General features: G+C 49.3%; 1 protein-coding gene across 3 annotated transcripts in view; it reads left to right on the top strand.

Moving 5' to 3' along the window:
• Positions 1–24,620, top strand: part of STK32B (serine/threonine kinase 32B) — a 373,534-nt gene that overhangs the window by 327,371 nt on the left and 21,543 nt on the right. For all 3 annotated transcript variants that reach the window (XM_043448462.1, XM_043448461.1, XM_043448463.1), the window contains 5 exons: positions 6,787–6,890; positions 15,616–15,732; positions 17,420–17,545; positions 19,633–19,764; positions 22,739–22,803. In XM_043448462.1, coding sequence (XP_043304397.1) covers positions 6,787–6,890; positions 15,616–15,732; positions 17,420–17,545; positions 19,633–19,764; positions 22,739–22,803 — 544 coding nt within the window. The remainder of the gene's footprint in view (positions 1–6,786; positions 6,891–15,615; positions 15,733–17,419; positions 17,546–19,632; positions 19,765–22,738; positions 22,804–24,620) is intronic.

Here is a 24,620-nt window from a genome sequence, read left to right as displayed (position 1 = left end):
TCCAATTGAATTCACAGATTTAATGCATTGACTTTGGAGAGATTTTGTACTATAAGACATGTAAAGCACATATGTATATACTTCATGCTAAGTCATTTCAGTCTTGTTTGACTCTTTGCAACCCTATGGACTATAGCCCACCAGGCTCCTCTTCCATAGGATTCTCCAGGCAAGAATACTGGAGTGGGTTGCCATGCCCTCCTCCAGGAGATCTTCCCCACCCAGATACCAAAACTGTGTCTCTTATGTCTCCAGGCAGGTTCTTTACTGCCTCACATATATGTAGTGTGTGTGTACATATATTTTTTATGATACATTATTTTTCTTTTCAGCATATACATAAAGATAGTATAACATGGTGGAAAATGTCTGGATATTGAAGGAGACAGAGCAAGCCTTTGGTCATCATTCTGGATGACACTGGAGAATGGGGGAAGCCAGGCTTCCGATGAGGCTTGGGACCTTGGTAGGTCTGTCACTGCTCCAAGCCTGGCTTCCTCAGTTCAGTTCAGTTGTGTCCAACTCTTTGCGACCCCAAGGACTGCAGCACACCAGGCTTCCCTGTCCATCACCAACTCCCAGAGATTGCTCAAACTCATGTCCATCGAGTCAGTGATGCCATCCAACCATCTCGTCCTCTGTGTCCCCTCCCCCTCCCACCTTCAATCTTTCCCAGCATCAGGGTCTTTTCCAATGAGTCAGTTCTTCGCATCAGGTGGCCAAAGTATTGGAGCTTTAGCATCAGTCCTTCCAATGAATATTAGGGCTGATTTCCTTTAGGATGGACTGGTTTGATCTCCTTGCAGTTCAAGAGACTCTCAAGAGTTTTCTCCAACACCACAGTTCAAAATCATCAGTTCTTTGGCACTCGGTTTTCTTTATGCTCCAGCTCTCGCATCTATACATGACTACTGGAAAAACCATAGCTTTGCTTCCTCAGATGGAGATAATGATCATATTCACCTCACAAGGTCCTTCTGAGGTTTAAAGGAGATCATGCACATGAAGCTGCAGATAGGACTCCATAAATACTAGCTTCCCTGAGGAGTACATAGTAGAGGTAAAGAAACTTGAAGAGCTTCTAGCGCATGGTAGATGCTCAGTCAATGGCACATTAATAACACAGCTCTTAGCGTTGTAAAGAAAGCCACTGCTCATGATAACAGTGGGACAGCTGTTTTGAGTCCCCGCTTGAAAGTTGCAAGAACAGCCTTCCACACTCTTCCACTTGCTGCCTCGATGGCCCTGAACTCTTTTCTCTTCATCTGTGGTTCAGGGTGCTTTAAGGATGTGTGTGTGCGCTCAATGGCATCCAACTCTTTGCAACCCCGTGGACTGTAGCCCACCAGGCTCTGCTGTCCATGGAATTTTCCAGGCGCGAATACTGGATCAGGTTGCCATTTCCCATTCCAGGGGATCTTCCCAACCCAAGGATCGAAACTGTGTCTCTTGTGTCTCTTACATCAGCCTTCTCTGTGTCTCAAATCTGTCTCTCCTTTCTCTTAAAAAGTCATCAGACACTGAGTCTAGGAAGGATCCACCCTGAATCCAGGATGATTTTTATCTTGATGTCCTTAATTACATCTGCAAAGTCCCTATTTCTGAATCAGGCCCTGTTCACAGATACTGGAGGTTAGTACTTGGACATAGTCTTTTGCGGACACTATTCACCTTCCCTGGTGGCTCAGGTGGTAAAGAATCTGCCTGCAATGTGGGAGATCTGGGTTGGATCCCTGGATCAGGAAGATCCCCTGGAGAAAGGAATGGCTACTCACTCCAGTATTTTTGCCTGGAGAAGTCCATGGCCAGAGGAGCCTGGTGAGCTACAGTCTGTGGGTTCACAAGGAGTCAGACATGACTGAGCAACTAACATTTTCACTTTCATTCACCCAGTTACACCCCTTCATGTCTCTACCTCCTCATCTGGAATGTGGAGATCATTGTAGCACTTGTTTTACTGGGTGACTGGGAGGATGAAGGGAGCTGGATGTGTAAAATCCTCAACACGGCACCTAGCAAACAGTTTCCACACTCATTCATTCATACATGAAATAATGGTGACAGGTGTGTGTCTTGTACCTGTCCAAGTTCTAACCCTCTGTGATGCCCTCACTTCTAAGCACTGGTTCCAGGACACTACAGCAGTCATTTTGGTGGCATATGGGTTGTGACATAAATGTTGTTTGTGTTCTTTCAGCCCCAGGTGTGCAAGGGAAGGGAGATTGTCACCTTCTCTGGGAGGGGAGTCACAGGCGGCAGATATTTGTCACTTGGCTGGTCAGGATAGCCAGGACAGAACTGGTCAGATGCTGCTTCTTCCCTAAATTCCAGATGGGCTTGGGACAGCCAGGCATGACAAGGCTTTATGGGGACAGCTGGACACACAGCCTCTACTGTAGTCCTGGGGGTGTCCCTGCCTCTGGCCCTGTCTGAGCACGTGGGCCGGGCCAGCAGCTGTCAAAGTCCTGGTTCTGCACAGACCGGCACGACTGTCTCCCTCTTTATCAGAACCCTTCGCACAGAGGGAAGAAGGCCAAGTACACAGATTGGGGTGCAGGGAAGGAAGCCCCTCCGGGTTGGAGTCCAGCCTCAGGCTCCCAGGGCAGGATGCAGAGTAGCACAGCTCAGTGCCTGAAGAGGCTAGGAAATCAAATGTTCGCTCCCCGGATGTTTACTAAATAGGTACAACTACCACCTTTGAATTCAGGTTGGTCTAGGATGGATAGGGAGGGGCAGATGGAAAGATGCTCAGAATGCCAAGCTCAGAGGGTCTGGAGACTGATGCGTCATGAGGAGGAGGAATTTAGGATGGTCCCCAGGCTGACTGGGTGGACAGTGAGAAGCTGAGTTTGATGAAGAGAGGACGTTTGAATGACAATTCTATAATAAAAACCATGTCCAAGATTTCCAGAGCACTCACAATGGGCCAGTCTGGCATCGGGCTTAGCTCTTAGCCAGCCTTTTTCCTTAATCCTCATAAGAACCCTGTGAATAGACTGTTTATTATGGCTCATGCTTTACAAACTGAAGCAAAGAGAATGTGTTAACCCAGCTGCGATCACACCAACCTTCTTCCTGTTCCCCAGCACACACACCACTTGTTGCTAAGTCACTTCAGTCGTGTCCGACTCTGTGCAACCCCATAGATGGCAGCCCACCAGGCTCCTCTGTCCCTGGGATTCTCCAAGCAAGACCACTTGGTGAGGCTCAAATAAACCAAAATGACATTTCCTCGAACTCCCAATATCTTCCCTAATGTAGACTGATTATGGTTTTATACCCAAAGGTTGATGCAAAGCTTACTTCAAACTGGAATTGACCAGTATGTAAGGCGCACCTCAGCTCTGCACTTCTCTGCTGTGACTTCATGTGCTCTGCTGTCCCTCTCTGAACCTCTTCGGTAGAGTGTGTCAAATGATAATATGACCCTGGGGGTTGTCGTGAGGAGGAAAGGAGAATCTTTGCGTGCAATTGCTATAAAATACAAAATAAATGGAGTGGGTCGCTGGAGGGCAGCTGGAATTTGGCCGAGGGTCAGGTTCATTGATGGTAAGAGTTGGACCATAAAGAAAGCTGAGTGCTGAAGAATTGATGCATTTGAACTGTGGTGTTGGAGAAGACTCTTGAGAGTTCCTTAGACTGCAAGGAGCCATCCTGAAGGAGATCAGTCCTGAATATTCATTGGAAGGACTGATGCTGAAGCTGAAGCTCCAATACTATGGCCACCTGATGCGAAGAACTGACTCACTGGAAAAGAGCCTGATGCTGGAAAAGATTGAAGGCAGGAGGAGAAGGGGGCGACAGATGACAAGATGATTGGATGGCATCACTGTCTCAATGTTGGGTTTGAGCAAGCTTCGGGAGATGGTGGAGGACAGGAAAGCCTGGCATGCTGCAGTCCATGGGGTCCCAGAGTCAGACACGACTGAGTGATTGAACATCAACAGGTTCAAGTGTCCAGCTGCCCATCTAGAGCCCAGATTCAAGCGTCCGTTGTCTACCTTCGTCTGCCTCGTCTGGCCCTTCCTGCCCCCACGCTGTCTAAATGCCAGTCTGAAAACTGAGTCGAGATGTTTTTAATCACAACATGTCCTGGTTCCCCATGACAGAGCTTGGCTGCTCTGACACCTGTAAAATGGAATTACATCTGTAAATTAATTTTCTAGAAATGACCTGCATTTCCCAAGACTTTCCTGGAAGCCAGTGTAAGCAATTAAAGCTTGAGACGCACTCCTGTCCTGGTGAGTCGGGGGTGAGGCAGTGATGAACCCACCTCCCAGCAGCTTAGGAAGCAGCAGGACCCCAGAGGACCCCAGGACAGCTGCAGCCCCCTGAGGAGTGAGGGTCCATCCCTCTGGGGGCTCCACCCTCCACTGGTTTATTACAGAGCTAAAATTCACATAACGTAAAATGAACTGTTTGCAAGCGAACGCAGTGGCATTTAGTACATTCGCCACATTGTGTAGCTGCCAGCTCTGTCTAATTCAGGAACATTCGTCATCCCGGAGGAAATCCGATGAGCAGTTGCGCCCCATCCCCCCACCAGCTCCTGGCAGCCCCTGATTAGCCATCTGTCTGTGCATTTACTTATTCTGGGTATTTTGTGTTGATTCCCACCTATGCTAAAATAACGTTGCCCTGAGACTGGCACTAGGCACCAAGGGCTTTAACCATTCTGGTTGTTGGGACATCTGACCCAGTGTTGGTGCCAAAGCAGACTGACATTTACCTAGCTTCTCAGCCCCTTAGGAGTGAACCAAATCTGGCCTCTGTACCCCAACACCAAATTAAATCTCAGAGACAGAGTTTTGGGTGAAGTAGGAAAGGATAGCTTTACTGCTTTGCTGGATGAATCACAAGCTGGAATCAAGATTGCCAGGAGAAATAACACAACCTCCAATATACAGATGATAGCACTCTAAGGGAAGAAAGTGAAGAGAAACTAAAGAGCCTCTTGATGACTGGGAAAGAGGAGAGTGAAAAAGCTGGCTTAAAACTTAACATTCAAAAAACTAACATCATGGCATCTGGTCCCATCACCTCATGGCAAATAGAAGGGGAAAAAGTGGACAAAATGACAGATATTATTTTCTTGGGCTCCAAAATCATTGCAGATGGTGATTTCAGCCATGAAATTAAAAGATGCTTGGCCCTTGGAAGTAAACCTATGACAAACCTAGACAGTGTATTAGGAAGCAGAAGCATCACTTTGCTGACAAAGGTCCATATAGTCCAAGCTATAATTTTTCCAGTAATCATGTACAGATGTGAGAGTTGGACCAGAAGGCTGAGCACCAAAGAATTCATGCTTTTGAATGGTGGTGCTGGGCAAAACTCTTGGGAGTCCCTTGGACAGCAAAGAGATCAAATCAGTTGATTCTCAAGGAAATCAGTCCTGAATATTCATTGGAAGGACTGATGCTGATGCTGAAGCTGAAGCTCCAATACTTTGGCCACCTGATGCGAAGAGCCAACTCATTGGAAAAGATCCTGATACTAGGAAAGACTGAAGGCAAAAGGAGAATGGGGTGGCAGAGGATGGAATGATTAGATAGCATCACCGATTCAATGCATATGAATTTGAGCAAACTCCAGGAGATAGTGAAAGTCAAGGAAGCCTGGTGTGCTGCAGTCCACGGAGTCCACGGAATTGCAAAGAGTCAGACACGACTCAGCAACAGCAGCAACAACAAATTGCTTTTCCAGGCAAAGGGGGCCACAGCAAGCAACTGCCCTCAAAGCCGTGTGTCCCCACCTGGAGGGGGTAGTGAGGGGTCTTACAGTAATGGTTCAAAGAGGATGATCAGCTCATGGACATTTTTCTGATTGGTTATTGGTGAGGTAAGTGAGAGTCTGCATCATTCACCTTCTGGTTCTAACCAGTCTGGGGTCTGCTTGCTTGGTTGGGGCTTCCCAGGTGGCGCTAGTGGTAAAGAACCCCCCCTGCCAGTGCAGAAGACGTAAGAGGCGCAGATTCGATCCCTGGGTTGGGAAGATCCCCTGGAGGAGGGCATGGCAATCCACTCCAGTATTTCTTGCCTGGAGAATCCTATGGACAGAGGAGCCTGGCAGGCTACAGTCCATGGGGTTGCAAAGAGGCCAACACGATGGGAACGACTTAGTACAGCACATCAAACCCTTAATTTCTCCCACCTGATGGGGGTTTCGGTATCTGCAGAAGAGCTCGAAAATGTTGCTATGTGTATTGCTTGGGAAGGGACCAGGACTCTGCCCCAAGGCTGCACTGTTGTTTCTTGTCTGTTCCTCCCTTGTCTCTACATCCCCTCCCATCCTTGCTTCACATCTGTTTCAAACTACAGGTTGGAGCTAAGGGAAGATCACACACTCTGAGTGAAGCCTATTTCCTGTCATCAAAGAATCGGCGGAGACAGAGAGTCTTTGTGTCCAGGAGCCCCACAGAGTCCTGCTCCGTAACAGGGGCACAGGCTCTTCCTCTTAATTCAGACTTTATTCCCCATGCTGACCATCATTCCTGCTGCACCGAATCCTCCTCCCCGCTGCTTTCCCTGACTCCCCAGCAGAACACCATCTGCTGCACCCTCGGGGTGCCCCGTCTGTATTCTGTCCCAGGTGTCACGTGGGGTTTCCTGCTATGCCTGCACCTTATCTCAAGCTGGCTTCTGACTCACAGATGGTAGTAACTACATAGCATCGTCGATGGAATGCTAGCCTCGCAGTTCAGCTCCTGGCCCCATGTCCTCCTTCTTGGGCGTGATGCATGTCAAATGAGATGCCCAGTGATGTCTTTTGTCCTGTCTTTGGCAGCCCCGGAAGTGTTCCAGGTGTATGTGGACGGAGGCCCTGGCTACTCCTACCCCGTTGACTGGTGGTCCCTGGGTGTCACGGCCTACGAGCTGCTGCGGGGCTGGGTAAGATGTTTGTCTGTGTGGTGGACGTGGGGACTGTGGAAGGGGGTGCTCAGGTCCTCCCAGGCTTGGGTAGAGTCGGATGGCCATGTCCCATGGCTGGTGCACCGTGCTGGCAAGGAGCCCTGGGTGTCTGTCCTGATGGCCCATGTGCCAGCTCCACGGTCTTGAGTGTTGAAAAGCTCTTAACAAGCCTCTGGTCCAGCCCCTCATTCTACTTGTGGGGAGAGGGGTGTCGAGGGGAAGGGTCTCTTGCGAAGCTCAGCCACGGATCAGTGGCAGCTCAAACACCCAAATCACCCCAATCTCATGATTTCAACCCACAATATCAGGCACTCGTGCCTGATCAGACTCTTCTGCTTGTTTTTTGCTGTTGTTATTTTGTCCCAATCTTCCCCGAATACTTAGCTGTGTCCTATAAAAGTGGGGCATTCAGTGCGCATTTCTGTTTTATTTCATTTAAATGTAATAGCTGAACATGACTAAGTGAACTCTTTAGCAACTAATAGCTCAGTTTTATTTTAGCAGGAAGAATTATGTCAAACTAATTTGGAGGCATATTTTCTCTATACAAATATCATTTGAAAAGGATGCCACTTAACCTCTCAGGACCATGGTTTCCCCCTTATACAATGAGGATAATAACATCCTTTCCTTCCATTCTGTGCACTGAAGTTATCCCAGGATTGATGTGCCCAGCTGGGACACACGGCTTTCGTATTAGTCATCTTACAGCATCAAAGAGTCGGGCACAACTTAATGACTGAACAACACAACAATGACACCTTATAGGTCTAGCACCCAGCACACAGCTGTGGAGAGTGAGTTCCCATCACTGGCTGCTCTTTTAACGTTGCTCACAGTCATCTGCATGTTTAAGCTGGCAGGCAGCGCTCCTCGAGGACAGGGGCTCCCAGTGCAGGGGGATGAGGGATGGGAATGAATGAATGATGACAGCTGTGTGAAAACCATCCAAGCTATGTTATTCATTATCACCGTGTGGTCCAAGCAACTGTTCTCTGCTGTTGATCTCAATTATTTCCCCTGAGTTCCTCAAAAAACGTATTATGGCACATGGTTTTTTAAGAATGCAAAAAATATATTTGTGATCTTGTGAGTTTTCTCGGGCACTGAATGAAAACTATCTCCCGCAGGCTTACCTAAGGCTTACCTATGGGCTCTCCTGGTGGCTCAGTGGGTAAAGAATCTGCCTGATTCTTGAGCTGCCACCGATCCACGGCTGAGCTTCTCAAGAGACCCTTCCCCTCGACATCCCTCTCCCCACAAGTAGAATGCAGGTTCAGTCCTTGGGTCGGGAAGATCCCCTGGAGGAGGGCATGGTAACCCACTCTAGTATTCTTTCCTGGAGAATCCCCTGGACAGAGGATCCTAATGGGCTATAGTCCACAGGGTCGAAAAGAGTCAGACACGTCTGAAGTGAGTGAGCACGCATGCACGCAGGCTTACCTATTCCTGGTCAGTTCCTTTGTCACGTACTGGTCCTTTGATATACACGCTCAGGGAGGGAACATGAGGGTCCCCATGGTATTTGTATGAACCAGAGGACACAGGCATCACTAGATGCTGTTTATGATGTAATCAGTCATACAAATGACCTTGGCAAGCAATTCACCTAAGTGTGATTGGTTGCTTGCCAGCAGAAAGTATATTCTTGGTCAGATTACAGGTCAGTAGAGATAGTCATACTGAGTGAAATAAGTCAGAGAAGGAGAAATATCATATGACATCATATATGTGGAATCAAAAAAGAATTGATACAAATTAACATACTTAAAAAACACAGATTCACAGACTTTGAGAACGAACTTATGACTGCCAGGGAGAAGGATGAGGGGAAGGGATAGTTAGAGAGTTTGGGATGGACATTACACACTGCTATATTTAAAATGGATAACCAACAAGGATCTACTTGTATGGTATATGGAACTCTGCTCAATGTTATGGCAGGCTAGAGGGAAGGGGAATTTGGGGGAGAATGGATACATGTGTATATATGGCCGAATCCCTTTGCTATTCACTTGAAACTATCCCAACATTATTAATCAGCCATTTGTTGTTGTTTAGCCCCTAAGTCATGTCTGCCTCTTGTAACCCCATGGACTGTAGCCCAGTAGGATCCTCTGTCCATAGGATTCTCCAGGCAAGGATACCTGAGTGGGCTGCCATTTCCTTCTCCAGGGGACAGGGATCGAACCTGTGTCTCCTGCATTGGCAAGCAGATTCTTAGTAAAAAGTTTAAAAAAAAAAAAACAAACATGGATTAGAACAGTCAAAGATGATGACTTGGAAAAAAGCCTCAAGGGCTTCAAAACAAAATGTGCACCTTGAGGGCTGTGATTCTACTCTGGTCACTTGACTCCTCTGAGCCCTGGCTTCCTCCTTCCTGAAATGGGGATGATGAGGCCAGCCGGTGGGGCAGGGAGGTCACCAAGGTGATTCCGGAAGAAAATGTGGGCAGCGCATAGGCAGTGTCCGGCACACAGGAGGACTCTGATTGCTGCATAAATGTTCACGTGGTGATGATTCAGAGGCAGGTGGATACAGAGACAGTGCTGCCCAAGAAGGGCAGCTGCGGCTGACACAGCAGTCAGAAGGACAGTCGGGGGACTTTCTAGAAAGGACCGTGAGGTCACCTGGAGGTGCTGGCTTTACTCTGTAGGAAGTGCAGTGCAGTCCGTGGAAGGGACAGCATGGTGCTTAAGCCAGAGGGCAATGGAGATCCTAAGGTTTCCCAGGTTTCTCCGTGGGTAAAGAATCTGCCTGCAATGCAGGAGACCCAGGTTTGATCCCTGGTTTTGGGAATCACATGTTTTGGGGATCAAATTCCAGTTTTGTTGCAGTTCCTGAATGTTCTGTGCTGAGCCTGCTTCTTGTCTGTCAAATGGGAAGAATGGTGGTTGCAAAGCACAGGATTCCTCAGCCTTAGCTCTATGGTTGCTTGGGTCTGGATACCACTTTGTGTGGGGGCTGCCTTGTACATTAGAGAGTGTTTAGCAGCATCCCTGGCCTCTACCCACTAGAGACCAGCCGGAATCGCCCCCACAACCAAAATGTCACCAAATGTTGCCAGACGTCCCTTGGGGGACAAATCATCCCCAGTTGAGAACCACTGCCATAGAGCAATCAAGGGGATGGGCGAAAGGAGATTCTGAGTGTCAGGCCACTGGCCCATGGCCTGGCACAATGTGCTTTGCATGCAGCCACAGGTAGAGCCCTAAAACCCACACCATGGCACCATGAAGACTTCTACCCTCTCTGCTTCCTCCCAACCATCTCCCTCACCTGGTATTACCCTTGGCTTTGACTCCAGTCAGCGTTTCTCCTTAAGGTTCAGTAGACAGAGAAGTGGAGGTGATGGGGAATAGAGGAGGGTTATGGAGGTCCTAGGGTTTCCCAGGTGGCTCAGTGGGTAAAGAATCTGCCTGCAATGCAGGAGACCCAGGTTCAATCCCTGGGTCAGGATGATCCCCCAGAGAAGGGACTGGCTGCCCACTCCAGTATTCTTGCCTGGACGATTCCTTGGACAGAGGAGCCTGGCGGGCTACAGTCTATAGGATTACCAAGGGTCAGACGTGGCTGAAGCGACTGAGCATGCACGCACACATGCATGGAGATCCTACAGTTTGCAGCAGAACTAAGAACCTCTGGACGCACAACAAATGGTGGGCTCAACCACAGAGACGAGCATCTGTTGGTGTATTAACCCAACGAAGTGAGAGAGGCAGCCCTTGAGTTGAGCATTGCCTTCCTGTCTTTCTGTAAAGCAGAGAGATTACTGAGCTGGGAGTTTGAAACCTGGGGTGAAATGAACTCTCTGACCTTGCCCCTCCAGTTTCCATAAAGCGAGGGATTTTCAAGCTGTGCTTCCTGAAAGTAAAGGACCCTGCAGGAATGATTCGACAGTTCATAGGGGAAAAAAGATTTCTCCAGCTGCTGGAGGTTTAAGCAACCTGGGGAACTGTTCTTCACTTGCATCTGTTCTATGTTTTGGATTTTGAGCAAAAAGATTTAAGGGGAAAAACATTGGATGAGATGGTCCCCAAGGCCCAGCTCAGCTCTAGCAGTTAAAATAACAGGTCTATGGCAATTCTTTTCCTGTTTCTTCTGTTTCTTGGTAAATTGGAATTTTTGTAAACTGGGTTTCCTAGAATAGACACACTTGTACTCCATAATGAGTCTATCTGGTACCCTGCTGCCAAAATTACTTTCACCAGCTGAACAGGTAATTATTTCACCTTAAAAATACCACTGGCTTCCCTGGTGCAGTGCAGGAATCCCAGGTCTGATCCTTGGGTTGGGAAGATCCCCTGGAGAAGAGAATGGCTACCCACTCCAGTATTCTTGCCTGGAGAATTCCACAGACAGTAGAGCCTGGCAGGGTACAGTCCATGGGGTTGCAAAGAGTCAGATACGACTGAGCGTCTAACACTTTCACTTTTGGAAATACCACTCAGTTTTCCAAGTCAGCACATCCTAAGACCAATGAGTGAGACCAAGACTCAGGAGAACTCTTGACCACAAGCCGATGGAATGTTGATCTTAATATTGAACAATATTCTCGTCGAAGGGCCTAGGTTTCTCCATAGCCACCCAAACAGATCAAGGCTGAGCCTGGAACTTCAAGATGCAGTGCAGATCTTAGTCATAGTTTCCAAATGCATTTCCAGAAATATTTAACTGCTCTATTAGCCTCATGGCTAATTGTAGTTACTACTGTTCCCATTATTGTTGTTTTTATTGGTCTGGTTCCCTCCAGAAGTGGGGGGAGAGAGAGAGAGGCTCTTTGGGGGGCCTGGGGGGCAAGTAGAATTCATGGATGCCTTGAAGTAGCCAAGTAGGAGACAGAATGAAGCGTAAATGATAACAGAAGTCTTTATGCTTGCAGCTGGCTCATTCTCCAGTTGGGTGCTCTGGTGGAAAGAGCCGCGAAGGAGAATCTGTGTCTCTGGGACATTGGGAAAGTCACTTTTTGTCTCTCAACCTCAGTTTCCCAAACTTTAAAAATGAAGAGGTGAGCCAGCACCGTGACACCTGCAGTAGTTGGGTTACCAGAATGGGTCTGGGACCGGAGTCAGAGAAATAGCCTTTTGAGAGGCAAAAGATGGGAAGACGCGATCGTGAAACGATCCTGAAGAGTTCAGAAACCAGAGTCTCAACCCCTGAAGGCCGGTCTTCAGGTGGTGGCCTGAACTCTGGTTTTCTGAACCCCCTCCCGCACTAAGGCAGCACCCCTCCACCCCTTCCATGCACCCAGCACCCACTGTAGGGACCACCCCCCAAGCACGCACCCCACACCCGAAACCCCTCACTGCCGTCTTTTCCAAGATGAAGAGCTGAGAGGGGTCGGGACCCTGTCTGTCTGCTCACACCAGGGACCTGGTCTACACAGAGCGCCGACACCTCCCAGAACAAAGCAGACGTCAGACACCTTCCCTAGAACTCTGCCTGAGGACGGCCAGGGTAATGGTCTTAGTCTGATTGGGCTGTTGTGACCAAGTCCGACAGACCGGGTGGCTTAAACAATAGACGCCTGTTCTCTCGTGGCTCTGGGGCCTAGAAGCCCAAGTTCAAGGTGTCTTCAGGGCTGACTCCTTCTGAGGGCGGTGAAGGAAGCTGCCCCTTTATACCTCACATCAAGGTGCTCCTTCCTTGCTCATAGATGGCCGTCTTCTCCCTGTGTCTTCTTGCATGGTGTCCCCTCAATGTCTATCTCCCCAGGTCCTAGGGTCCCCTTTTTCTAGGGTTTCCCCTGTGTGCAAGGACACCAATCATATTGAATTGAGGTCCCTCCTAATGACCTCGTGTGAACTTGATCGCCTCTGTAAACACCCTGTCTCCAAACAAGGCCACGTTCTGAGGTGCTGGGATTTGGACTTGAACATACAAGCTTGAGGGACACACTTCCCTCTGTGACAGTAGCGCTCAGAGGTAAGCTGGGGGCTGATACTGCCTGCGGTTTAATATCGATACCATCACATCCTAGCTCTGGGGCTTGGGGCCTCTGGCTCATCTGCTATAAAGTGGTCATATTGTGCGTGCATGCTAAGTCGCCTCAGTTGTGTCCAACTCTTTTTGACCTTATGGACTGTAGCCTGCCAGGCTCCTCTGTCTGTGGGATCCTCCAGGCAAGGATACTGGAGTGGCTTGCCAGGCCCTCCTCCAAGGGATCTTCCCGACTCAGGGATGGAACCCAGGTCTCCTGTGTCTCCTGCATTGGCAGTTGGGTTCTTTACCACTAGCGCCATCTGGGAAGCACAAGTGGTCACATTCACAGTAGCCACCTCATGGAGATGCTGGGAGCTTTGTGTCACATCCCAGATGCTCTCAGTGAACATTCACTGTCATTTCTAATCGTGATGGTGGTTCCTAGCAAAACGCAAAGGGATCCTGCAACATGAAAGCAGGCAGCAGCTTTGGGTAGAAATTCTGAAACTGAAAATGCACTCCACTTCCTATTAAATTCAAAAATGTTTGAAGCCAGATTTAAAGAATGTTAGTGTAGCAAGCTAATTAGACTTTCTAAGGAGTCCTCAGGCTTCCCTGGTGGCTCAGATGGTAAAGAATCTGCCTGCATTGCAGGAGATCCCGGTTCAATCCCTGGGTCAGGAAGATTCCCTGGAGGAGGGCATGGCAACCCACTCCAGTATTCTCGCCTGGAGAATTCCATAGACAGAGGAGCCTGGCAGGCTACAGTCCCGCCAGGACTGTAGGGGTCGCAAAGTGGACACACACACAGGGAGCTCACAGTTTGGGATTTTGCCCTGTTGGCTGGAAGGGAGGGTCCCAATTCAGTGAAAACAGGTGGGAGAGGAGGCAGGCAGTCAGGAAGAGGCCCCTTTCTGGGTGGATATATCAGAAGGCACAGTGCACCCATGTCGGCAGGCATCTTCCCCAGAGGGGCCCCATTTGGTAGAGATACAGACACTTCCTTCCAGGGAATTGTATCCCAACCAGGGCTCAGGATCCCCTCACTTTCCCAGGTTGCCTTCTCCAATTGCTGCAGCCCCATGGGAATCCAAGTTCCATGAGGTTGGAGCTGGCCCCTTATGCAGCATGGGAGCCCAGCATGGTGTTTAGACTCCCGGTCCATGTTCCATCAGCAACTGTGGATGATCTGATCATCATCTTTGCTGTCCTTGTGCTCCGGGACCCGCTGGGCAACAGATACTGCTCAGTGCCCTGAGAACACAGAGATGGAGGTACTGTAATCCCACCTACCAGGAGCACCGCCCCCCACTGCCTTGCAGGAACTCCATACTGTCCAACCAAGGTCACGTGGATTAACAATGAGCTCATTCCTCCAGATTTCTCCAGGATCAGTTTAGTCATTGAAACACACATGCTTAGGAAACAGTTGCCTGCTCCAGCCCTGGGTCATGTGACCCTGATGGGAACCTGGAAGCTTCCTGGAGGACACAGCCAGGGGGAGGGTGAAGAAGAGGCTCTGAAAGAGCTGTTCTTGGGTGGGAGGGGTGGAGGGAGCGTCAGAGTGAGTCAGCTGCTGTTCAGACACTGTCCCAGCCTCTTCCCCAAGGTCCCAGTCAAAGGAGCCTTCCCAAGCTTTGAGAGGTGTTTGGAGGCCAAAAAAAAAAAAAGAAAATCTGCCCACTCCAATGTCAAGAGGACGTGTCAGAAAGTTCAACGCTCTGCTGTGCTGGGGAATTGGCGAACAGGGCTTAGACATCCTTCCGGTGCAGGAGAGAGGATGGCAGGTGGCAGTGGCCCAGCCTCCCTGCCTCCCTCGCCCAACCAGACCCAGACCTGGTGATTCCCACCGTGCTCACTCATGGGGCCGTTCAGCCAGGGCAGGGAAGATGCAGCCAAGCCCGCCAGTGGGTGGGGGGCTGTGGATGGTGAGAGCCGCTCCTCTCTGCAGGCCTAGGTCTGGAACAGAGACTCTGGGGTTAGGCTGTAGGGCATGGGTGCTGCCTCTGCCGCATCCTGGCTGTGTGACCTCACCAATCACTGACCCTTCTGGGGCTGTAAGGGAACACCCACCCACTGGGTTCCTGCGCTGGTCAGTGTTGACACAGGGGTCCAGGCCACCTGTTCAGCCGTGTAACTGGAACACCCACTGTTACCTGCAGGGAAAGAAAAACCACCCCTTGTAATGACACAGGTTTTTTTATTTTATGTTTGCTTTTCAGTCACTAAGTCACGTCCAACTCTCTGTGACCCCATGGACTGCAGCCGCACGCCAGGCTTCCCTGTCCTTCAGTATCTCTCAGAGTTTGCTCAAACTCTCGTCCTTCGAGCCAGTGATGCCATCCAACCCTCTCACCCTCTGTCATCCCCTTCTCCTCCTGCCCTCAATCTTTCCCAGCATCAGGGTCTTTTCCAGTGAGTTAGCTCTTCACATCAGATGGCCAAGGTTTTATTGTTGAACTATAATTTATTTACAATGTTGTCTTAATTTTTGCTGTGCAGCAAAGTGATTTAGTTATATGTTTATAGATATGGGTATAGACACATACACTCTTTTCCATTATGGTTTATCATGGGATCTTGACTATAGTTACCAGTGCTATAGAGTAGGACCTTGTTGTTTATCCATTCTATATGTAATAGTATACATCTTCTAATCCCAAACTCTCGATCCATCCCTCCCCTACACCCATCTCTCTTGGCAACCACAGGTCTGTTCTCTGTGTCTGTTTTAGCCATGTGGACGGCTGTCTCTGATACTGTCTGTTGTCCCTTGTTACAGAGACCGTATGAAATCCACTCGGCCACGCCCATCGATGAGATCCTTAACATGTTCAAGGTGGAGCGTGTCCACTACTCTTCCACGTGGTGCAAGGGCATGGTCGCCCTGCTAAAGAAGGTAAGGGGGTAGCCGCCCGTCTACCTGGCCAGGGAGCTGGTCACTCAGTGCAGAAACAAACAGACCAGCCGACTAAGGAACGAGAGGACGAATGGACGGACAGTGGTGGAAATACCAAAGTCAGCAGGCTTCCAACATCTTACTGAAGTGCTCTTACCATCTCGCTTCAAGATCACAAAGCCGCTGGGCAGAGGGGTGTGGCCTGAAGTCAAGTCTGGGATGACAAAGCCCTCAGGCTTTTTTCACTCCACTACCAACTTCTAATAATTAGAAATATTTCATACATATGGTTCTTTAACATTTTTACAAATCATCTTTTAACTCACTGAGCTTTAAGAAATTAGGTATCTCCTGACTTTTCCTAGGAATTTTTCAGTTCAGTTCAGTTACTCAGTCATGTCCAACTCTTTGCAACCCCATGGACTGCAGCATGCCAGGATTCCCTGTCCATCACCAACTGCCGGAGCTTGCTCAAACTCATGTCCATCCAGTCAGTGATGCCATCCAACCATCTCATCCTCTGTTGTGCCCTTCTCCTGCCTTCAGTCTTTCCCAGCATCAGGCTCTTTTCCAATGAGTCAGTTCTTCATATCAGGTGGCCAAAGTATTGGAGTTTCAGCTTCAGCATTAGTCCTTCCAGTGAATATTCAGGTCTGATTTCCTTTATGATTGACTGGTTGAATCTCCTTGCAGTCCAAGGTACTCCCAAGAGTCTTCTCCAATACTGCAGTTCAAAAGCATCAATTCTTAGGCGCTCAGCTTTCTTTATAGTCCAACTCTCACATGACTACTGGAAAAGCCATAGCTTTGACTAGACGGACCTTTGTTGGCAAAGTAATGTCTCTGCTCTTTAACAGGCTGTCTAGATTGGTCATAACTTTTCTTCCAAGGAACAAGTGTCTTTTAATTTCATGGCTGCAGTCACCATCTGCAGTGATTTTAGAGCCGCAAAAAACAAAGTCTGTCACTATTTCCATTGTTTCCCCATCGATTTGCCATGAAGTGATGGCAGTTGGTGATGGGACCAGATGCCATGATCTTAGTTTTCTGAATGTTGAGTTTTAAGCTTTTTCAGTCTCCTTTTTCACTTTCATCAAGAGACTCTTTAGTTCTTCTCCACTTTCTGCCGTAAGGGTGGTGTCATCTGCATATCTGAGGTTATTGATATTGCTCCCGGCAATCTTGATTCCAGCTTGTGCTTTATCCAGCCCGCCATTTCGCATGATGTACTCTGCATATAAGTCAAATAAGCAGGGTGACGATATACAGCCTTGACGTACTGCTTTCCCAGTTTGGAAACAGGTGTAAGCGTAGGTAAGGCAGCTTGTGGCTGGTGGCTCAGCAGTCAAGAATCCACCTGCCAATGCAGGAGACACAAGAGCTGTGGGTTCGATCCCGGGGCCAGGAAGATTCCCTGGAGAAAGAAATGGCAACCCACTCCAGTATTCTTGCCTGGAAAAGTCCCATGGACAGAGGAGCCTGGCAGGCTATAGTCCATGGGGTCACAAAGAGTAGGACATGACTTAGCAACTGAGCATGTACAATGCTTCAGCACAGCAGCCCAGACAGTACACAATATTCATGGAACATAGAAGCAGAGGCACATTCATTTTCCCAAAACTCCACCTTTGGAGGCTCTGCTAACCTCAGTACTGCCCAACTGCATATGTTTGCTCATTGCTTGCAGCTCCTGACCAAGGACCCTGAGAGCCGCCTGTCCAGCCTTGGTGACGTCCAGAGCGCACCCTACTTGGCCGACATGAACTGGGATGCGGTGTTGGAGAAGGCACTGACACCCGGCTTTGTGCCTAATGTGAGTGAAGTCCTGCCCTATGACATCCAGCCCTGTTGCAGGGTCTCTGTCCTGGGCACTCAGGAACACCCCAGAAGGTGGCAGGGGCCGGGGGGCAGGGGGGTTGCTGGCCACATCATTTGAGCTCCAAAGGGATCACCTCTCACTGAGATGCGCTGTGGATTTGGACCTGATTTGCACAGTCTGGTTGGGCAGCTTCCCTCCCTGTACTGGGTCCTCACGGGCACAGAGCTTCCTTTTTCTTGTTAAATCACACCCACGATGTGCACAGATCCAGGCCCTGGGTAGGTGAGAGCAGGGTAATGGGAGCCAATTAGCCCTCCCTTTCACAAGCTGCCTGTCGGGTAGAGGAAGACAGTGAGTCACCAGTAAATGTATAACGTGACACCAGGTTCAGTTCAGTTCAGTTGCTCAGTTGTGTCTGACTCTTTGCAACCCCATGGCCTGCAGCACGCCAGGCTTCCCTGTCCATCACCAACTCCTGGAGCTTACTCAAACTCATGAGAGGAAGACAGTGAGTCACCAGTAAATGTGTAATGTGACACCAGGCAGTGATGCCAATTCCTACGCACAGAACGAGCTAGGAAGACAGAGAGAGCCCGCAGTGAAGGAGAAGGAGGCAGGGGCTGCTTTTAGGTAGAGGTGCAGAGATCTGAACCAAGTGAAGGAACCAGGCTTGTAAAGATAGGGTGGAATTTTCCAGGCAGAGGGAATATTAAGATCACGCACTTCCAGGCAGCAAAAAGCTTTCAAAGAACAGTGAGAAGGCTTTATAGCTGGAACAGAGTAAGATAGAAGAAAACAGTAGGGAATGAGGGTGGAAAGGACCACAGCCCACACCCTGGAGGCTTCATGATAAGGGTTTTAGACTGTGCCCTCTCAACACTGGAGTTCTATTGGCAGGGAGGTGAAAGTGAGGTTTACACTGTAGAGTGGACAGGTGGGTGTTGAGAATGAATGGAAGGAGACCAACAGGAAGGAGGCTGGGGAGCTAGCCTGGAGGCTCCCAAGGTTGACCCCAGGCCCGAGGGTCAGCTGGCTTCAGCCGCAGGACAACTGGCAGCCAGGATGGAGAATTGGGTAGATTTGGTGTCTCAGCTGGTAAAGAATCCGCCTGCCATGCGGGAGACCTGGTTTCAATCCCTGGGTTGGGAGGATCCCATGGAGAAGGGAAAGGCTACCCACTCCTGTATTCTTGCCTGGATAATTCCATGGAGAAAGGAGCCTGGCAGGCTATACAGTCCATGGGATTGCAAAGAGTCAGACACGACTGAGTGACTTTCACTTTTTGGCCAAAAATGGCATCTTTAAATGGATTTGTTAAAAATGATATTTATATTAATAGAAAAGATAGTAATGACATGAGGAGGAGGGTATGAGAAAATATGTGAAAATACCAGATTGGTAAACTGAACTCAATCTCATGAAATGAACACACATAAGATGAAGGAAACGTGTGTATATTAACAGGTGGATGGGGATTATAGGAATAAATGAATGACGTGTGCAGTGAGAATGGGTCACTGCTCATCATCAGGACAGAAATGAGCAGATATATCCCCTAGGAGGGCTTCCCTGGTGGCTCAGACGGTATAAAGTCTACCTGCAATGCAAGAGCTTTGCAGGTTCAAGAGCACCCAGGTTCACTCTCTGGGTTGGAAAGATACCCTGGAGAAGGCAATGGCACCCCACTCCAGTACTCTTGCCTGGAAAATCCCATGGACAGAGGAGCCTGGTGGGCTGCAGTCCATGGGTTTGCTAAGAGTGGGATACGACTGAGCGACTTCACTTTCACTTTTCACTTTCATGCATTGGAGAAGGAAATGGCAACCCACTCCAGTGTTCTTGCCTGGAGAATCCCAGGGACGGGGGAGCCTGGTGGGCTGCCGTCTATGGGGTCACACAGAGTCGGACACGACTGAAGCGACTTAGCAGCAGCAGCAGAGCGACTAACACTTTCACAACTTTCTTGCATCCACTAGGAGTAGCTCATTGTTACTCGTTGAATGGGTGATTGAATCAATGAAAATACAAATCAGTGATATAGAACCAAGGCAAACCGTGTTTCCTTTTTCACTTCTTTTCAGAAAGGGAGACTGAACTGCGACCCCACATTTGAACTTGAAGAAATGATTCTTGAATCCAAACCACTCCATAAAAAGAAGAAGAGGTTGGCAAAGAACAGATCCAAAGATGGCTCTAAGGACAGCTGTTCTCTGGTGAGTGCTGTCTTGGGAGCAGACCCCGGCAAAGAGGAACCCTATAGTCCAGTGAATGTGATTGAGCTGCTTCTTAGCCACAAGGAGGGCAGGTGGGGAGGGTGGCCTGTCACTTCACCCTCCCAAATGCCTTTGTTTGCAGTCAATCAAATGCTTCCATCAAACAAGAGGTCTTTCAGAGCAGGATGCTATGAGAGCATCGCTCTCGATGATACATTCTTGCTCTCATCATTCACGTTAGCATGGTTCCTAGTGCAGGAATCTCTGTATCTCTGATCAAGAGCCCAAGAACGATGCTGAGTGACATCAGTGCTGCGCCCAGTAGAGCCCAGCACCTGTTGCTGGCCAAAATCTTGGCCTTCTCTGCCCACCGAAGCCGAGTAAAAAATACAACACAGAGTCTGGAGGTAAAAGAAAGGTGGATTTAATTCTCAGCCGGCAGAGAGGAGAATACAGTAGGCTCGTGCTTCCAAGAACTGTGCCCCTGCCCCCACCTCCATGAGGAGTCTAGGGGCTTATCTAAGATCGAAGTCAGGTGTTAGTGATGAGGTACTAATGTGTTAGGATCTTGATTTCTTCCTCTTGCGTTGTTTCAAAGACAGTCATAGGCTGGCATCAGTAACCCAGTAATTGAGTCTGGCAGTTCGGTGGCCTTGAAGCCTTCTTTCTGATATGTAACTACAAGGGGAAGGGTGTTGTCTGGGTAAATACCAGAAACAGGATGTATTTAGCATAGAGTCAAAAGGAAATAGGAGCGAAGCAAACTTAGTTACAGACATGCAGAGTTAGGAGCAAAAAAACTAGGAACGTTCATGCCTGCTCACTGTTCTCTTTATCTTCTTTGTTCTCAGAAAAGGGAAAGAAAAAAGTCATTTTTCTTTATTCCCCACACCCTCTGCAAAGGTGTTATACTGTGGAGGCACCCAAGGCCACCCTTTGTGGGTCCTTGTATTGATTTTGTAGGCTGCCATCACAAAGCGTCACACACTGGTATGGAACAACTGAAATGTGTTCACTCAACAATTCTACAGACCGGAAGTTCAGAATCAAGGGATTAACAGAGCTGTGCTTTCTCAAAGGCTCTCAGGAGGCTCCTTCCTTGCCTCTTACAGCTTCTGGCGGTGGCCTACAGCCCTTGACATCCCTTGGCTCGTAGCCACATCACTCTCATTTCTTCCTCCATCTTCACAAGGCATTTTCCTCTCTGGGTCTTCACACAGTCCTCTTTTAAAGACACCTGTCATCAAATTTAGGACCCGCCCCCTCCCCACTCCAGGTTGACTTCATCTTAACTAGTTCCATCTGCAGAGACCTTGTTTCCAAATAAGGTCACATTGACCCGTACATGGTGTTAGGACTTCAACGTGTCATTTTTCAATTTATTTATTTTTATTGAAGTATAGTGATTCACCATGTTGTGTTAATGTCCGCCCTACAGCCGAGTGATTCAGTTACAAGAATATATACATTCTTTTCTGTATTCTTTTCCATTGCAATTTATCACAGGATATTGAATATAGTTCCTGCTGTGCTATACAACAGAAATGTGTGGTTTATCCATCGTATATTTAATAGTTTGCATCTGTTAATCCTAACCTCCCCATCCTTCCCTTCCCGACCTCCACCCCCCTTGGCAATCACAGGTCTGTTCTCTATGTCTTGTGAGTCTTTTTCATAAGGAAGTTCATTTGTGTCATATTTTGGATTCCACTTAAGCAATATCATGGGCTTCCCTGGTGGCTCAGCAGTAAAGAAACTGCCTGCAATGTAGGAGACTCGGGATTGATCCCTGGGTCGGAAGGATCCCCTGGAGAAGGGAATGGCAACCCACTCCAGTATTCTTGCCCAGAGAATCCCATGGACAGAGGAGGCTGGCAGTCTATAGTCCATGGGGTTGCAAAAGTTGGTCATGACTGACTACAACAGCAAAGTAATATCATATGGAATTTGTCTTTCTCTTTCTGACTTACTTCACTCAGTATGATAATCTCTGGGTCCATCCATGTTGCTGCCAATGGGATTATTCCATTCTTTTTTATGGCTGAGTAGTATTCCATTGTATAAATGTACCACATCTTCTTTATCCATTCATCTGCCAATGGACATTTAGGCTGTTTCTATAACACCTCTTTTTGGAGGACACAGTTCAACCCACAATTTATCCTTCCTCCCTCAAAATATATTAAACATTATAATTTATTATTATATTGGTATGAAGACAAATATAGCATTCAGTGTTAAAAGTTCATTCTTTTCAGCTTATTTGAAAAGACATCTCTGTAGCCCCTAAAAATATTGTGGGCCCTAGGCTGTGTGCTGGGACTAATGCAGAAGTTGGCCAAGGGAGGCCTGGGTGGGTGTTCTCATGGGCCCGCAGAGGGTGGGGGTCCTGCAGACATATACATGTCCATCCTGCATCCAGGCAGCCCTGAGACGTGTGTTGCAGAGCATTTGTGAGACTGTGATCCTTAGTACCTGTTCCTGAGGAGAATGAACACATTTGCCTGATGGCCTTGAATCCCCCTCCACCACCATGCTGCTTAATCAGGCCTCAAGAACAATCAAGTGATCAGGAAACCAGGGCTGTGATTTTCAGTTCATATTCCAGAGACTTCCCTGGCTGTCTAGTGGTTAAGACTTTGCATTTCCATCACAGAGAGGTGCAGGTTTGATCCCTGGTTGGGGAACTAAGATCTCACATGCCATGTGGCCAAAATGTAAAAAAAAAAACAAACCTCAATTCATAACCCATTTTAACATGACTTTGACATTGCATTTAATGGCTTAAAATGTAGAAAAGCATCTTCTGTCAGCCCTCACCTCCCCATGACACTACCACCTGTATACTCAGGGCTGTTCCAGCAGCTTAGCTTGTCCCCAGCCCCAAGCATCCCATTTAGACCACTGTCTGGTCGTCCTCACTCCTGGGAGAATGCTTCATCACTTACGGTCCCCTCTCTGTGCTCTTTGACAGAATGGACACCTCCAGCAGTGCTTGGAGACCGTGCGGAAGGAATTCATTGTATTCAACAGAGAGAAGTAAGTCTGCTACCAGGATCCACTGGGCAGAGCCCTTCCAAAGGACAGATGGTCTCCCTGGGGGATTGGGGCCCCTGGATGCCATGAAGCTAGCCACGATGCTGGAAGGGAACTAGCAGGCGGATCCCATTATTCTAATCCCACCTCTGCCATCTGGCCCAAGCAAGGCTCCAGCTTCACCTCTCTGGGCCTCGGGGGTCTTCATGTGAAGTGGGGTGACCACAGCAGGACTGATGGCACACAGGAAGCTGGCACGGAGGGGCAGGCCAGCAGGTGGCTACGCGCCCGAGTTCTGGAGCAAAATTGCCTGGGATCAAGTCCTGGGTCCGCTGCTGCCAGAGTGACCTGGGGCAAGTCACTTAACATCACGGAGCCTCACTGTCAGCAATGACAAAGTGGAAATCACGCTCTTGCCATCTGGTCATTGTCAGGTTGGTTCAAGGCCTGGCGTGGTAGGAGTAATTCAGGAAAAGGATGACTGTTATGACTGTTGTTGCGATTATCATTATTTGATGGGGTAACGTGGTGTGGGCTGTGCTAGGATCCCAGCATCGTGGGCTGGCAGGAGACAGGATGATGGTAAGGTGGGAGGGGCTGCCCTGATCACATGACTGCCCTGATCACATGACTGCCCTTACGGCAGCCAAGGAAGTGGAGGCTCAGGCTTGGTCCCACCGACGTTACCATCTGGGGGTCCATCTACCAGTGCCTGATGACTCAGAGAGAGAGCCGGGGTCCGTGGGCTCACACGGCGGGAGCTGAGGCCCTGCAGGCAGGACTCACAGCACCTAGCCCCATTTATCTAGTTACTCACCCAGGCCTCGGGCTTGCAGAGACGATCTGATCCGCTCCCCTCTAGTTACTCACCCAGGCCTCGGGCTTGCAGAAATGATCAGATCCGCTCCCCTCTAGTTACTCACCCAGGCCTCGGGCTTGCAGAGACGATCAGATCTGCTTCCCTCTAGTTACTCACCCAGGCCTCGGGCTTGCAGAGACGATCAGATCCGCTTCCCTCTAGTTACTCACCCAGGACTCGGGCTTGCAGAGACGATCAGATCCGCTTCCCTCTAGTTACTCACCCAGGCCTCGGGCTTGCAGAGACAATCAGATCCGCTCCCCTCTAGTTACTCACCCAGGCCTCGGGCTTGCAGAGACGATCAGATCCGCTCCCCTCTAGTTACTCACCCAGGCCTCGGGCTTGCAGAGACGATCAGATCCGCTCCCCTCTAGTTACTCACCCAGGCCTCGGGCTTGCAGAGATGATCAGATCCGCTTCCCTCTAGTTACTCACCCAGGACTCGGGCTTGCAGAGATGATCAGATCCGCTCCCCTCTAGTTACTCACCCAGGCCTCGGGCTTGCAGAGACGATCAGATCCGCTTCCCTCTAGTTACTCACCCAGGCCTCGGGCTTGCAGAGACGATCAGATCCGCTTCCCTCCCTCCAGGAGGGCCAGGTGGACACGTGCCCGGTTGACCCTTTATGCGTTCACCCGTGTTCCACCACTTTCGGCTTCTCACAGGTGGCAGCCACAGAGGGTCCACACGCTGTGGGAGAGGGCAGCCCAGGCACGGCTTCCAGAGCAGGCGCACAGCTCAGCCTGGGTGTCAGGGAAGCTCCTGGAGGTGCCATGCCTGGCGGTGTCCTGATGGGCGAGGAGAGCAGGGTGTGGAGCTCCATGAGTGAGGACAATACACAGAGAAGTGAGGTGGCCTGGCAGACGTGGGCACCCGCAGCTGGATTAGAAGCTTGAATTCCTGGAGCGTGCCAGGGGTGGGTGGGAGGTGCAGCAGGGTTGAGGGCCCTGGGGAGGGCTGT

The sequence above is a fragment of the Cervus canadensis genome, chromosome 26 (assembly GCF_019320065.1).
Source record: "Cervus canadensis isolate Bull #8, Minnesota chromosome 26, ASM1932006v1, whole genome shotgun sequence".
NCBI lineage: Eukaryota > Metazoa > Chordata > Mammalia > Artiodactyla > Cervidae > Cervus > Cervus canadensis.
Note: the sequence above shows the minus strand (reverse complement) of the source record. Positions and strands in the feature narration are given on the sequence as shown.